Source organism: Saccopteryx leptura, chromosome 1, assembly GCF_036850995.1.
Source record: "Saccopteryx leptura isolate mSacLep1 chromosome 1, mSacLep1_pri_phased_curated, whole genome shotgun sequence".
Lineage (NCBI taxonomy): Eukaryota > Metazoa > Chordata > Mammalia > Chiroptera > Emballonuridae > Saccopteryx > Saccopteryx leptura.
In genome coordinates this window covers 175,751,040-175,767,727 of record NC_089503.1, presented here as the reverse complement: position 1 = coordinate 175,767,727, position 16,688 = coordinate 175,751,040, and the positions used below count along the sequence as shown (strand labels likewise).

The window sequence follows — 16,688 nt, the reverse complement described above, 5'->3', positions numbered from 1 at the left end:
CCCATAACCAAAGTGGATTACAAACTAATTTTAAGAACCATCATCTGGAAAAACCAACTTTGGACTAAACTAAGAGGACTCTTTAACCAAGGAACACTGAAGAAGCCACACTGAGACTGGTAGGAAAAGCAGAAATGTGAAGAGGGCTGCTCAGCTCCCCGGAGCGAACGGCAGTCGAGAGAGACTTGTGTGGTGGAAAGTGAGTTTAGCAGAGAGGGGAGGGACCTGAGTCCCAGGAACAAAGCCCCAGCCTGCAGCCGCAGAGCCTAGAAGAGGCATATGGACAGTATTTAGCTGGGAACAAGACAGGATACTATTTGTGAGAAAGAGACTGATTTCTCAGACCCAGGAAGGGATCGCGCAGGAAACCTCTCTCACAACCACTCATCTGGGGCTCCAGGGGACAGGGAGAGAAGAGAGGTCCAGAGTAGCAGGAAGAGAGTGTAATCTAGGAGGCACAGGGAGAAACATTTTGAGAGACAGCCACCACTCTAACCTCTGGGACGAGTCACTCCCCAAATCTGAAGTGAATATTTCCCCTGGAAACAGCAATACCAGCAAAGGGAAGCAGGACACCAGCCAAAAAAGCTATCCTGGGGCACTCAGAGCAGAGTCACTTAGAAGGAGGGAACTTTCCAGACTACAACAGTGAGTCGTAGGGTCTGAGCTGCAGTGCTCCCACCCACACATCTGAGGGCTCACCAGAGGGCGGGCGGCAGCAGGATGCAGAAGCACGGTTCTGTTGGCAAGGACAGAAGCCAGCTGGCCACCACTGAGGCCCAGGTGTGAGCTCAGTCTTGCCCAGCTGGGGAGGAGGGGATGTGCAAAAGTGGTCAAACCCAGCTGCGGGCCGCCTGCAATCCAGCCTGCAGGGGGGAAGGGCGGGAACCCTGGAAGGGGTGGAGACATGCCCTTGAGCAAGGGCGTAGGAGCACAGCCTTGCCCCACCCACAGAACCGAGGCTTGTGGCTTGACTTGGGAGCCGGGTCCTCTGTGGGGGTGGAGCCAAAAGCCCAGAACAGGTGGGGTCCCGCGTGGCCTGTGGAGCCAAGGCTTGCAGTTGTCCCACGAGCGGGCTCTTCTTGCAAGGGTGGGGTGAAAGCCCAGAATCAGGCGGAGACCCGCAGCTGAGGAAAGGTGCTCACCCCTGTCCTCAGGGCCGAGCATAACGCCACCCGAAGTGGAGGGGCAAAGGCCAAGGCCACCAAGACTTGTACACCTGAGCATGTGATCACAGCCACTGCTGTGAAGGAGAGGCAGAAACCACAGCAACAGCCCCAGTGGGCAGGCATCGGCAATGCCCATACCCAAACGCCCTAGGCAGCAACAGCAGAGGGGGTGGCGGGCCTGCAGACAGACCAAACCTAGGAAACACAGAGGCCACACCCAGTGGACTCCAGTGGCCAAAACCTTCTTTTACATAGACAAAATGAGAAGGCAGAGAAATGCAACACAAATGAATCAAGAGAAATCCCCAGAAAAGGACCTGAATGAGTCACATATAACCAAATTACCAGATGCAGAGTTTAAAATAATGATTGTTAGGATGCTCAAAGATATTAGAACAACAATAGATGGTCATTACGAACACCTAAATAAAGAGATAGCAAATATAAAAAAGGACATTGAAATAATAAAAAAGAATCAGTCAGAAATGACAAATACAATATCAGAAATGAATAACACAATGGAAGGAATTAAAAGCAGGATGGATGAAGCTGAAAATCAAATGAGCAAGTTAGAGGACAAGATAAATAAAGGCATGGAAGCAGAGAAGAAAAAAAAAAGACACTCAAAAAGTCTGAGGAAACTCTAAGAGAGCTCTGTGACAACATAAAGAGAAATAACATCCGCATCATAGGGGTTCCTGAAGAAGAAGAGAAAGAACAAGGGATAGAGACTTTGTTCAAACATATCATAGCTGAAAACTTCCCTCAATTAAGGCAGGGAAACATCTCACAAGTTCAAGAAGCACAGAGAACTCCATTAAAGAGAAACCCAAAGAAATCTACACCAAGACACATCATAATTAAAATACCAAAGCTAAGTGATAAAGAGAAAATATTAAAAGCTGCTAGAGAAAAAAGACTATCAAAGGAGCCCCCATAAGGATGACTTCCAACTTCTCAACAGAAACACTTGAGGCCAGAAGGGAATGGCAAGAAATATTCAAAGTAATGCAGAACAAGAGCCTACAACCAAGACTACTTTATCCAGCAAGGCTATTGTTTAAAATTGAAGGAGAAATAAAAAGCTTTCCAGACAAAAAACCTCAAGGATTTCACTGCAACCAAACCAAGTCTGCAAGAAATGCTGAGGGGCCTATTGTAAACAGATCAAAGGAGAAAAAGAATATAGCGAAAGAGGAATACAGTTTTAAAGAATAAAATGGCAATAAACAATTACATATCAATAATAACCTTAAATGTAAATGGCTTAAATGCTCTAATCAAAAGACATAGGGTAGCTGCATGGATAAGAAAATAGGACCCATACATATGCTGTCTACAAGAGAAACACCTTAAAACAAAAGATGCACATAGACTGAAGATGAAAGGATGGAAAAAAATATTTCATGCAAATGGAAATGAAAAAAAAGCTGGGGTAGCAATACTTATATCAGACAAAATAGACTTTAAAACAAAGACTATAGTAAGAGATAAAGAAGGTCACTACATAATGATAAAGGGAGCAATCCAACAGGAAGATATAGCCGTTATAAATATCTACACACCTAATATAGGAGCACCTAAATATATAAAGCAGACTTTGATGAATTTGAAGGGTGAGATCAACAGCAACACTATAATAGTAGGGGATTTCAATACCCCACTAACATCACTAGATAGATCCTCAAGAAAGAAAATTAACAAAGAAACAGCAGACTTATTGGAAACCCTAGATCAACTCGATTTAATAGATATCTTCAGAACCTTTCACCCTAAAGCAGCAGAATATACATTCTTTTCAAGTGCTCATGGTACATTCTCTAGGATAGACCAAATGTTAGGGCACAAAAGTGCTCTCAACAAATTTAAGAAGACTGAAATCATATCAAGCACTTTCTCCAATCACAATGGCATGAAACTAGAAATGAACCACAACAGAAAAGCTCAAAAATTCTCAAACACATGGAAACTAAATAGCAGGTTGTTAAATAATGAATGGATTAAGAATGAGATTAAAGAAGAAATAAAAAAATTCCTAGAAACGAATGACAATGAGCATACAACAACTCAAAATTTATGGGACACAGTGAAAGCACTACTGAGAGGGAAGTTCATAGCACTACAGGCACACTTTCAGAAGCTAGAAAAAGCTCAAATAAACAACTTATTCCTGCATCTAAAAGAATTAGAAAAAGAACAGCAAGTAAAGCCCAAATGTAGTAGAAGGAAGGAAATAATAAAGGTCAGAGCAGAAATAAATGACATAGAGGCTAAAGAAACAATACAGAGGATCAATGAAACCAGGAGCTGGTTCTTTGAAAAGGTAAACAAGATTGATGAACCTTTAACTAGACTCACCAAGAAAAAGGACTCAAATAAATAAAATTAGAAATGAGAGAGGAGAAATAACAACTGACACAACAGAAATACAAAATATTGTAAGAAAATACTATGAAGAACTGTATGCCAAAAAACTAGACAACCGAGATGAAATGGACAAATTCCTTGAAACATATACTCTTCCAAAAATCAATCTGGAAGAATCAGAAAACCTAAACAGACCGATTACACCAAATGAGATCGAAACAGATATCAAAAAATATCCCAACAAAGAAAATTCCGGGGCCCGATGGCTTCACAATGGAATTCTACCAAATATTCAAAGAAGAACTAACTCCTATCCTTCTCAAACTATTTCAAAAAATTCAAGAGGAAGGAAGACTTCCAAGCTCCTTTTATGAGGCGAGCATAATTCTGATTCCAAAACCAGGCAAAGACAACACAAAGAAAGAAAATTATAGGCCAATATCTCTGATGAATATAGATGCTAAAATCCTCAACAAAATATTAGCAAACCGGTTCCAACAATATATGGAAAAAATCAGACACCATGATCAAGTGGGATTTATTCTGGGGAGGCAAGGCTGGTACAATATTCGTAAATCAATCAATGTGATTCATCACATAAACAAAAAGAAGGAGAAAAACCACATGATAATTTCAATAGATGCAGAAAAAAGCATTTGATAAAATCCAGCACCCATTCATGATCAAAACTCTCAGCAAAGTGGGAATACAGGGAACATACCTCAACATGATAAAAGCCATCTATGAGAAACCCACAGCCAACATCATACTCAATGGGCAAAAATTAAAAGCAATCCCCTTAAGATCAGGAACAAGGCAGGGGTGCCCCCTTTTACCCTCTTATTTAACATAGTTCTGGAAGTCATAGCCACAGCAATCAGACAAGAAGAAATAAGAGGCATTCAAGTTGGAAAAGAAGAAGTAAAACTATCATTATTTGCAGATGATATGATATTGTATATAGAAAACCCTAAAGTCTCAGTCAAAAAGCTACTGGACCTGATAAATGAATTCAGCAAAGTGGCAGGATATAAAATCAATACTCAGAAATCAGAGGCATTTTTATACACCAACAATGAACAGTCAGAAAGACAAATGAAGGAAACAATCCCCTTCACAATTACAACCAAAAAAATAAAGTACCTAGGAGTAAACTTAACCAAGGAGACTAAAGACTTGTACTCTGAAAATTACAAAGCATTGATAAAAGAAATCAAGGAAGATACAAACAAGTGGAAGCATATACCCTGCTCATGGTTAGGAAGAATAAACATCATTAAAATGTCTATATTACCCAAAGCAATCTATAAATTCAATGCAATACCAATTAAAATACCAATGACATACTTCAAAGATATAGACCACATATTCCAAAAATTTATATGGAACCAAAAAAGAACACGAATAGCCTCAGCAATCTTAAAAAAGAAGAATAAAGTGGGAGGTATCACACTTCCTGATATCAAGTTATACTACAAGGCTGTTGTACTCAAAACAGCCTGGTACTGGCATAAGAACAGGCATATAGATCAATGGAACAGAACAGAGAACCCAGAAATAAACCCACAGTTCTATGGACAACTGATATTTGACAAAGGAGGTAAGGGCATACAATGGAGTAAAGACAGCCTCTTTAACAAATGGTGTTGGGAAAATTGGACAGCTACCTGCAAAAAAATGAAACTAGATCACCAGCTTACACCACTCACAAAAATAATCTCAAAATGGATAAAAGACTTAAATGTAGGCCATGAAACCATAAGCATCTTAGAAGAAAACATAGGCAGTAAGCTCTCCGACATCTCTTGGAGCAATATATTTGCTGATTTATCTCCACGGGGAAGCGAAATAAAAGACAGGATAAACAAATGGGACTATATCAAACTAAAAAGCTTTTGTACAGCTAAAGACAACAAGAACAGAATAAAAAGACAAACTCTACAATGGGAGAACATATTTGACAATACGTCTGATAAGAGATTAATAACCAAAATTTATAAAGAACTTGTAAATCTCAACACCAGGAAGACAAACAATCCAATCCAAAAATGGGCAAAAGAGATGAATAGACACTTCTCCAAAGAGGACATACAGATGGCCAATAGGCATATGAAAAAATGCTCAACATCACTAATCATTAGAGAAATGCAAATTAAAACCACAATGAGATATCACCTCACACCAGCCAGAATGGCGCTCATCAACAAAACAACACAGAATAAGTGCTGGCGAGGATGCGGAGAAAAGGGAACCCTCCTGCACTGCTAGTGGGAATGCAGACTGGTGCAGCCACTGTGGAAAACAGTATGGAGATTCCTCAAAAAACTGAAAATGGAACTGCCTTTTGACCCAGCTATCCCATTCTTAGGAATAGACCCTAAGAACACCATAGCACTGTTTGCAAAGAAGATATGCACCCCCATGTTTGTGGCAGCATTGTTCACAATAGCGAAGATCTGGAAACAGCCTAATTGTCCGTCAGAGGACGAGTGGATTTAAAAGCTTTGGTACATATATACTATGGAATACTACTCAGCCGTAAGAAATGATGACATCGGATTATTTACAATAACATGGATGGACCTTGATAACATTATATGGAGTGAAATAAGTAAATCAGAAAAAAAAACTAAGAACTATATGAATCCATACATAGAAGAGACATAAAAATGAGACTCAGAGACATAAACAAGAATGTGATGGCAACAAGGATGGGGGGTGGGGGGAGGGGGGAGAGGGCAAAGAAGGAAAGAGGGGTTGGGGAGGAGGGGCACAAAGAAAACCAGATAGAAGGTGACAGAAGACAATTTAACTTTGGGGGAGAGGTATACAGCACAACCAAATGTCAAAATAATCTAGAGATGTTTTCTCTCAACATATGTACCCTGATTTATCAATGTCACTGCATTAAATTTAATAAATTTTTAAAAAATGGGCAAAAGAAATGAATAGACACTTCTCCAAAGAGGGCATACAGATGGCCAATAGGCATATGAAAAAGTGCTCAACATCACTAATCATTAGAGAAATGCAAATTAAAACCACAATGAGATATCACCTCACACCAGCCAGAATGGCATTCATCAACAAAACAACACAGAGTAAGTGATGGCGAGGATGTGGAGAAAAGGGAACCCTCCTGCACTGCTGGTGGGAGTGCAGACTGGTGCAGCCACTGTGGAAAACAGTATGGAGATTCCTCAAAAAATTGAAAATCGAACTGCCTTTTGACCCAGCTATCCCACTTTTAGGAATATACCCCAAGAACACCATAGAACGGCCCCAAAAGGATAAATGCACCCCCATGTTTGTGGCAGCATTGTTCACAATAGCATAGATCTGGAAACAGCCCGTGTCCATCAGAGGACGAGTGGATTAAAAAGCTTTGGTACATATATACTGTGGAATACTACTCAGCCATAAGAAATGATGACATCGGATCATTTACAATAACATGGATGGACCTTGATAACATTATACGGAGTGAAATAAGTAAATCAGAAAAAAACTAAGAACTATATGAATCCATACATAGAAGGGACATAAAAATGAGACTCAGAGACATGAACAAGAATGTGATGGCAACGGGGGAGGGAGGGGTGGGGGGAGGGGGGAGGGGGCGAGGAAGGAGGGAGGGGGTGGGGGAGGGGAGGGGCACAAAGAAAACCAGATAGAAGGTGACAGAAGACAATTTGACTTTGGGTGAGGTGTATACAGCATAATCAAATGTGAAAATAATCTGGAGATGTTTTCTCTCAACATATGTAACCTGATTTATCAATGTCACTGCATTAAATTTGATAAAAAAAAAAAAATTCCTAGAAACGAACGATAATGAGCAAATGTCAACTCAAAATTTATGGGACACAGCAAAAGCAGTCCTGAGAGGGAAGTTCATAGCATTACGGCCATACCTTAAGAAGCTAGAGAAAGCTCAAATAAACAACTTGACCCTGCAACTAAAAGAACTAGAAAAAGAACAGCAAGTAAAGCCTAGAGCTAGTAGAAGGAAGGAAATAATAAAGATCAGAGCAGAAATAAATGACATAGAGGCTAAAGAAACAATATAGACAATCAATGAAACCAGGAGCTGGTTCTTTGAAAAGGTAAACAAGATTGATGAACCTTTAACCAGACTCATCAAGAAAAAAAGAGAGAGGACTCAAATAAAATTAGAAACGAGAGTGGAGAAATAACAACTGACACAACAGAAATACAAAATATTGTAAGAAAATACTATGAAGAACTGTACACCAAAAAACTAGACAACCGAGATGAAATGGACAAATTCCTTGAAACATATAATCTTCCAAAAATTAATCTGGAAGAATCAGAAAACCTAAACAGATCAATTACAACAAATGAGATTGAAACAGTTATCAAAAAACTCCCAAAAAAGTAAAGTCCTCAGCCTGATGGCTTTACAAGTGAATTCTACCAAATATTCAAAGAAGAACTAACTCCTATCCTTCTCAAACTATTTCAAAAAATTCAAGAGGAAGGAAGACTTCCAAGCTCCTTTTATGAGGCGAGCATAATTCTGATTCCAAAACCAGGCAAAGACAACACAAAGAAAGAAAATTATAGGCCAATATCTCTGATGAATATAGATGCTAAAATCCTCAACAAAATATTAGCAAACCGGATCCAGCAATATATGAAAAAAATCATACACCATGATCAAGTGGGATTTATTCTTGGGAGGCAAGGCTGCTACAATATTCACAAATCAATCAATATGATTCATCACATAAACAAAAAGGAGAAAAACCACATGATAATTTCAATAGATGCAGAAAAAAATTTGATAAAATCCAGCACCTATTCATGATCAAAACTCTCAGCAAAGTGGGAATACAGGGAACATACCTCAACATGATAAAGGCCATCTATGACAAACCCACAGCCAACATCATACTCAATGGGCAAAAATTAAAAGCAATCCCCTTAAGATCTGGAACAAGGCAGGGCTGCCCCCTTTTACCACTCTTATTTAACATAGTTCTGGAAGTCCTAGCCTCAGCAATCAGACAAGAAGAAGAAATAAAAGGCATTCAAGATGGAAAAGAAGTAAAACTATCATTATTTGCAGATGATATGATATTGTATATAGAAAACCCTAAAGTCTCAGTCAAAAAACTACTTGATCTGGTAAATGAATTCAGCAAGGTGGCAGGATATAAAATTAATACTCAGAAATCAGAGGCATTTTTATACACTAACAATGAACTGTCAGAAATAGAAATTAAGGAAGCAGTTCCCTTTACCATTGCAACCAAAAAAATAAAGTACCTAGGAATAAATTTAACAAGGAAGATTAAAGATTTGTACTTGGAAAATTACAAAGCATTGATAAAAGAAATCAAGGAAGATACAAACAAGTGGAAGCATATACCGTGCTCATAGGAAGAATAAACATTATTAAAATGTCTATATTACCCAAAGCAATTTATAAATTCAATGCAATACCGATTAAAATACCAATGACTTACTTCAAAGATATAGAACACATATTCCAAAAATTTATATGGAACCAAAAGAGAACACGAATAGCCTCATCAATCTTGAAAAGGAAGAATAAAATGGGAGGTATCACACTTCCGGAAATCAAGTTATACTATAAGGCCATTGTACTCAAAACAGCCTGGTACTGGCATAAGAACAGGCATATAGATCAATGGAACAGAACAGAGAACCCAGAAATAAACCCACAGCTCTATGGACAACTGATATTTGACAAAGGAGGTAAGAAAATACAATGGAGTAAAGACAGCCTCTTCAACAACAGGGAAAATTGGACAGCTGCCTGCAAAAAAATGAAACTAGACCACCAACTTACACCATTCACAAAAATAAACTCAAAATGGATAAAAAACTTAAATGTAAGCCATAAAACCATAAGCATCTTAGAAGAAAACATAGGCAGTAAGCTCTCTGATATTTCTCGCAGCAATATATTTGCCGATTTATCTCCATGGGCAAGTGAAATAAAAGACAGGATAAACAAATGGGATTATATCAAACTAAAAAGCTTCTGCATAGCTAAAGACAATAAGAACAGAATAAAAAGACAAACTACACAATGGGAGAATATATTTGAGAATACGTCTGATAAGGGGTTAATAACCAAAATTTATAAAGAACTTGTAAAACTCAATACCAGAAAGACAAACAATCCAATAAAAAAATGGGCGAAATAAATGAATAGACACTTCTCCAAAGAGGACATACAGATGGCCAATAGGCATATGAAAAAATGCTCAACATCACTAACCATTAGAGAAATGTAAATTGAAACCACAATGAGATATCACCTCACACCAGTCAGAATGGCGCTCATCAACAAAACAACAAAGAATAAGTGCTGGCGAGGATGCGGAGAAAAGGGAACCCTCCTGCACTGCTGGTGGGAGTGCAGACTGGTGCAGCCACTGTGGAAAACAGTATGGAGATTCCTCAAAAAACTGAAAATGGAACTGCCTTTTGACCCAGCTATCCCACTTTTAGGAATATACCCCAAGAACACCATAGCACTGTTTGAAAAGAAGAAATGCACCCCCATGTTTATGGCAGCACTGTTCACAATAGCAAAGATCTGGATACAGCCCAAGTGTCCTTCAGTGGATGAGTGGATTTAAAAGCTTTGGTACATATACACTATGGAATACTACTCAGCCATAAGAAATGATGACATCGGATCATTTACAACAACATGGATGGACCTTGATAACATTATACTGAGCAAAATAATCAGAAAAAACTAAGAACTATATGATTCCATACATAGGTGGGACATAAAAATGAGACTCAGAGACATGGACAAGAGTGTGGGGATTACAGGGTAGGGGGGGGGAGGCGGGGAGGGGCACAAAGAAAACCAGTTAGAAGGTGACGGAAGACAATTGGACTTTGGGTGATGGGAATGCAGCATAATCAAATGTCAAAATAACCTGGAGATGTTTTCTCTGAACATATGTACCCTGATTTATCAATGTCACCCCATTAAAATTAATTTTAAAAAATTCTGTTTTAAGTGTTCTTCATCAAATCATGATGCTACCTGTAGCTACTTCTCCTTACTGAAGCCCCACATGCTTGGTCGGCTTCCAATTACATGAATGTTTTGCAAAACTGAACCTTAGTGTTAGTTTGACCTAGGGAAGAGATTGATCTATGATGCTGAATTGGCAAAACAGTCATGAGTTCAGAGAGCAAGTGGAGACTTGTCCTGTTTTACCTTGCATTTTTAATAGGGGTTCCAACAGGACAGATAGGTTTTTGAAAAACCTTCTGTAGAGAAATGGAGAAAGCAGGGTTCTAGTTGAGTGTGGGGCTTTAAAACTATTGTTCTGAATGCATTCTCATAAATTTAAGAATGGAGAACTTGCTGTTATTAGAAAAGAAAGAGTCACTGTTGTAAAGGAAGTAAAGTGGGAGTGTATGTATACTCCTTGGGAATAAAACATCTGTTAATAGTGGACACAGGCAAACAAAATCATAGCTCTTACAGAGCTTATGTTTTAAACGTGGAAACAGATGATAAATAAAACAATACATAAGATCAGATAATGGTAAGGACTAGGCAGAATAAGGGGCAGGGACTGAGGAGGGGAGAAGGGCATGCTAATTTGGACAGGGGAGCAGAGAAGCTGCTGCAGTAGTCCCAGTGGAGACAACGGTGGGCAGGATAGGGTGTTGGTAGTTGAGATGCTGAGAAGTGGGCAGATCTGAAATATATTTGGAAGTTGCATTGCCAGTACTTAGCGATAGACTGAATGTGGGGAATGAGAGAAATGTGTCAAGGATGAGGGGCCCAGGTGTTTGGTGGGCGCAGTAGATACATGGCAGTGTCACGTATGGAATGTGAACACTAATAAAGGAATAGTTTTGGTGGTGGAAAGATCTGGATCTATTTTTGCATTTTTGCCTTAATCCTATCTTCCAATTTTTAATTCCTTTTAATTAGTCTTGTACATTTCTGTTTACATAAAGGACTTTTAAGATAAAGCTCTGGTTTTTCTTTTTTCTTTTCTTTTTTTTTAATTCAGTGAGAGGTGGGGAGGCAGAGACCGACTCCCGCATGTGCCCAGATGGGGACCCAAGCTCTGGTTTTTCTGAATGCAAAAATAGTGCTCTTTGGGAGAAAAAAATGGTGTAAATTAAATAACTAAATAATTATAAGTGTACAATAAATAGACAAAAAGACCCAGCCATAAATTATATGATTCACATAGTTGCTGGAATATGTTGGATTTCAGCCTTCTGAAAGCTTTTCTCTATTCAAGGTATCTGGGGATTTTCCAAGAGTTTAACTCCCATTTGTTTTCATCTGCGCAAAGACTCATGTTTTGAAATCAATATTCAAGTGAGTGTACTGTTCTGAAGTGAGGCTCTGCCTGGTATATTAACACTGAGGACATACTGGAGATGGTGCCACAGATGCATCACTTTTATTCCTATTGAATCCTTCTACAAATGAGAAACATTTTTACGTGCTGATAAATTTCTTAGGCAAACTGTTGAAGGGAACAAGGATCTTGTCCTAGGACTCAATGACTTTGACCTTTCATAAATGGAAAGTCTGGATAAATAAAACATTTGTAAGCAAAGTAGATTAGATTTCCTTAGCCTTTTCTTTTACAAACTTAAGACTGGAAAATTTTAAATTCTTACCAGCAACATATGACTCTCTGGTTGTCGAAGGACCCTTGTGGCCCTTGTGATGTGTTCTATGGCTTCCTTGAAGAAGATCATAGAATGAGAAATCTGGCAGAGGAAACAGGACAAATGAACTGATTTACAGGCATAGAAAAATGTTTATTATGGTTCCACATACGAGGATACAGAGATGAGAATGACTATTCTATTGTAGTAATCTAGACCCAGTGAACTGGTTGACACTTACGGAGAATAAATTTGCACACTGAGGACTGTCCCTATACCAGTAGTCTGGTGAGCAAGATTGGGGTGGAGGCCAGGGAGCAGGTAAAGGCTTGAGGGAAGAGAATAAAGAGAACAGCATCCCCTTCTTTTCTGTTGCTGTGTTGGGGGCAGAATGAGTGGTGGGAGGAGGAGTCTTAGGAAATCGGTTCACGGTAGCTGTGATTTTGCTGGTGTCTCTGTTCCCACACATCTCTGTCCAGAGATGCAAATGAGTCACACTCATTGCACTGCTCCTTGCTGCTACCCTGGACATGGGTGCCACATTCTCTCCTGAATTTCTTAATTCCACTAACTCAATCATTGAATTCCCTAGAGCCTCAGTTGCATTTAAAATTTTACCCTATTAAATGAGACAAAATAAGATGAAACAGTATAAGACTGTATTTCTAATGGTCTATTTTAAAATGAGAGCACCCTTGCCTGGCTTGTGGTGGTGCAGTGGATAGAGTTGACCTGGAATGCTGAGGTCACCAGTTCTAGGCCCCCGGCTTGCCAGGTCAAGGCACAGGCAAGAAGCAACTACTACAAGTTGATGCTTCCCACTTCTCCCCCCTTTCTCTCTCTCCCTCCTTTCTAAAAATCAATAAAATCTTTTTTAAAAAAAAATGAGAGCATGCTTTTCCCCCCTGAACTCTCTTACACGCATAAGGTCTTAAAGATATTTGATTTTATATACATATGTGTGCATATATGAATATATATACATATATAGTATTTCTCATATTTGATGTTTTTACCTCCGAAGATGATGATGAACTCAACTTCATTTGGAATTCACTAAGTACCTTGGCAAGTTTATTATAGTCATTGGTATTCTTATAGACCTTTTTCTTATGAGGTTTGTTTATATCCAGGAAATCCACAAATACAGTTGAGTCACTCATCAGTGATTCTTTGGGCCATCGAATCTAATGTAAAATAATAATTTAACAGTTTAATTGTGTTAATAGCACAAATCTACTTTTCAAAATCAATGCCGTCGATCTGTATCAGCAAAGCTCCAGCACATAGAACCAGACCTCAGGCTCTTTACTTTACCTTCAGGGTTTCTTAACCTGCTTTGGGCCACGGCCCCTATGGCAGTGAAACCTGTGGACGCCTCCTCAGATTAATATTTTTAAATACATACAGCAAAATACAAGGGTTACCAAAAAAAAGAAATACATCAAAATACAGTTTTATCTAAGGACTCTTTGAGGGTCCCTGGGTTCCACATAAGAACTCCTGTTGCGGAAAAAACATTTTGAGATCTCACCAACACTCTGAAAACATTTTCTTTTCTCTTGCTTATTATGATTATGAATCTGCAAGCTTCCACACTTGCTTTCCAGGTCCACTTGGTGGAGTCTTGCCTATTTTCCAGATCAAGTTCACAGGCTACCTCCACAGTGAAGTCTGTCTGACTCCCTCGCCCCTAAAACCAGGGAGAGAAAATCAGTTTTTCTCCTTTTGTCCTACCACAGTGATGTGTGGGCACAGGCCTGCCACAGCACTTGCAGAAAATATTTCACCTGTGAGGTGTTGGGAGGCAGGCCTGTCCTGGTTCCATGTGGATATCGGCAATTAGCTCACTTGACATCTGGCACTAGAAATTCCTAACAGGCCCTCAGAAGACATCTATTTAGCTAGTAGCTGAGGGAAGGTTGTGTGGCAACGTGACATGATGGTTAAGAGACTATCTGGAGTCAGGTATCCTGGGTTTGAATAATGATTCTGCTACTTAAATAATTGTGTAACCTTGGGCAAGTTCATAAGCTCTCTCTGCCTCAGTTTCTTCATCTGTGAAATGAGGAGGACAGGACCGATACTGCAAGGATGTTATGAGATTAAAATAAATAATAATACATAAAGCTTTTAAATGCTTGGCACATTGTAAGTGTTAATTATAATTAGTTACCACACTGCATTTTTTTTTAAAAGCTAACCAGCCAACCAAGTTATTAAATGATATTATATAAACCCAAATTCTCACAGGAGAAATTTATGTCCTTATGTTATTAAGGAACGGTTTCTATGTCTTAATTTTGGGTGCTGTTGCTGTTCTTGCTGTCCATAGTGCTGACTCCTGCCAGGCCAACACCTGCTCCCTGAGTACCTGTGTGCTCCTCTCCTGCTACCTCTATGTCCATTCTCTGGTCTAACAAAGTCTTAAAAATGAGCTGTAATTGGCCCTTAGAGAGAGGGAGTTGAGAAACTTCTCCTGGGGCAGAAATAAGCTCTACATTCCTTCATTTATTCTTTTATTCATCCCAGATATATTTATCAAGCACCAACTGGGAGTAAGGGAGGATGTCAACTCCTGGAGATTTAGGTAGGGATAAAAAAATCAATGACTTTTTCTCAAACTCAAAGAAAGAGAAAGAGGGAGAAAAGGAGAGAAGGAGGGAGATAGTAGGGGAGGCAATTGCATTATAGTAAGTTCTATGATAGAAAAATCCCCTAGTTCTATGAGAATACAAAGAAGGGACACTTGCCCTGAAAGGGTGTGGTGTTAGCCAGTAAAGGCCACCGGGACAAAGAAAGCGTGAGCTGAGAAGATGACGTTAGAGTAATGGCGGGGTAGGAAGCGATACCGATAAAACTCCCCCAAACCTCAACAAGATCTTCAACCAGAAACAGAAAAACCTATCCTTGGAGCCTCCAGATGTTTTGCAATACACCCAAAGGTATGATCGAACGAAAAATTGGCTAAATATATAACCAAACCCCGAAGGAAATAGGGAGTAAGAAATGCTCCGCCTTCCTCACTAACCTAAACAGGGCGATTTTCACTGGAAACTGAGAATATAGAAACTAAGGCGAGCAAAGGGGGTGAATAGATCCAGGCCGCAGCACAAACAGCCGAACCAGACTGTGGCACGGAGATCCAAGCTGAGGAAAAACTGTTCCTGTGACAACCCGGGCAATACAGCTAACACTCGCGCCAAACCCAGACAAAGAAAGACAAGCGGGGCAGCCATTTTACCTGATCCCCTGGTCGGCGCATAGTGGGCGAGAGATTCCTTCCAAAGCCCCCGGAGGGTGCGCCCGTGTTACTCCACAGAGAGGCAGAGTCAGAGGCCTTTGTGTGGGCCGAAAGCCTCCGGGCTGCCCCAGCACCTGGGGAGAGGCGCACACAGGGAGGGAGCGAGAGCTGATTCCAACACTGAAACTTTTCAGTGCGGGCGGGAGGTTTCACTCAGAGGGCAAGACTCCAGCATCACATCCTGGTCTGCGCGCACGGAGAGTGGGCAGGAGACTCCTCCCAGCACCTCGGGAGTGGGAGCCCGTGTTGTCCCACGGAGGGGCAGAGTCGGGGGCCTTTGTGTGGGCCGAGGGCGGAGTCACAGGCTGCCCCAGCGCCTTGAAAAAGCCGCACACGGGGACGGAGCGAGAGCCAATTCCAACACTGGAACTTTTCAGTGCGGGCAGGGGGTTTCACTCAGAGGGCGAGACTTCCAGTCTAACATCCTGGTCTGCGCGCGCAGATAGTGAACGAGAGTTTCCTCCAAGCGCCCCGGGAGTGGGTGCCCGCCCGTGTTACCGGACAGAGTGGCAGAGCCAGAGGTCTTTGAGTAGGCGGAAGCCCCGGCTGATTATGCTAGTGGCTCTGACTGACTGAGCCTAACCCAGAGCCCTGTGCTGAGTGGGAATAGAGTGGGGAGTTGCCAGCTCTTTGAGCCTCTTACTACCCAGGCAGAGGCAGCAGCAACCCCATAGCTGGATTCTCAGGCTACTAATTGAGGAAGGAAAGACTAGGAGAGAGGCTCCAGGAACACGGACTCTCTAACTGTCGGAGCCTATAAATGCTAATGAGCCTCGACTGCCAACGAGACTGAAGCACAATACATGACATCGCCATAGAGACTTATCAACTGCAAACCTCTACCTGAGCGTGCCAAAGGGGCAGAACCCGGGGTACAGAGTCACCGACCAGGAAGAGGGAGAGAAAAGAAAAAGCAAGAAGATAACCTCTCAAAATCAGAATAATCCGCAGACTTTATAACCTATCCCATTTTATTATATTTGTTCGTTTGTTTCTCTTATCTTCATCCTTGATTTTTTTTTTCCTCCTCCAATTTGGTCGTTTAACTCTCTACTGGTTTTACTCTCTCCTCTCCTTGAACTACACTACCCATAAGTGTTACATCTCCCATTATCTTTTCTTTCCTCTTCCTTTCTCTCTATGAGGGTTGCACTCCAAAACCCTTAACTCTCTCTCTCTCTCTC

The 16,688-nt window shown here is 40.5% G+C and overlaps 1 protein-coding gene across 1 annotated transcript in view; it reads right to left on the bottom strand.

The window, feature by feature from the left end:
- The window catches only part of DNAH14 (dynein axonemal heavy chain 14), a 227,336-nt gene that overhangs the window by 89,646 nt on the left and 121,002 nt on the right, over nucleotides 1-16,688 (bottom strand). Inside the window, exons 52-53 of the mRNA XM_066360143.1 lie at nucleotides 13,217-13,387; nucleotides 12,210-12,302 (exon numbers count right to left, since the gene is read on the bottom strand). Of these exons, the coding sequence (XP_066216240.1) occupies nucleotides 12,210-12,302; nucleotides 13,217-13,387 (264 nt within the window). The remainder of the gene's footprint in view (nucleotides 1-12,209; nucleotides 12,303-13,216; nucleotides 13,388-16,688) is intronic.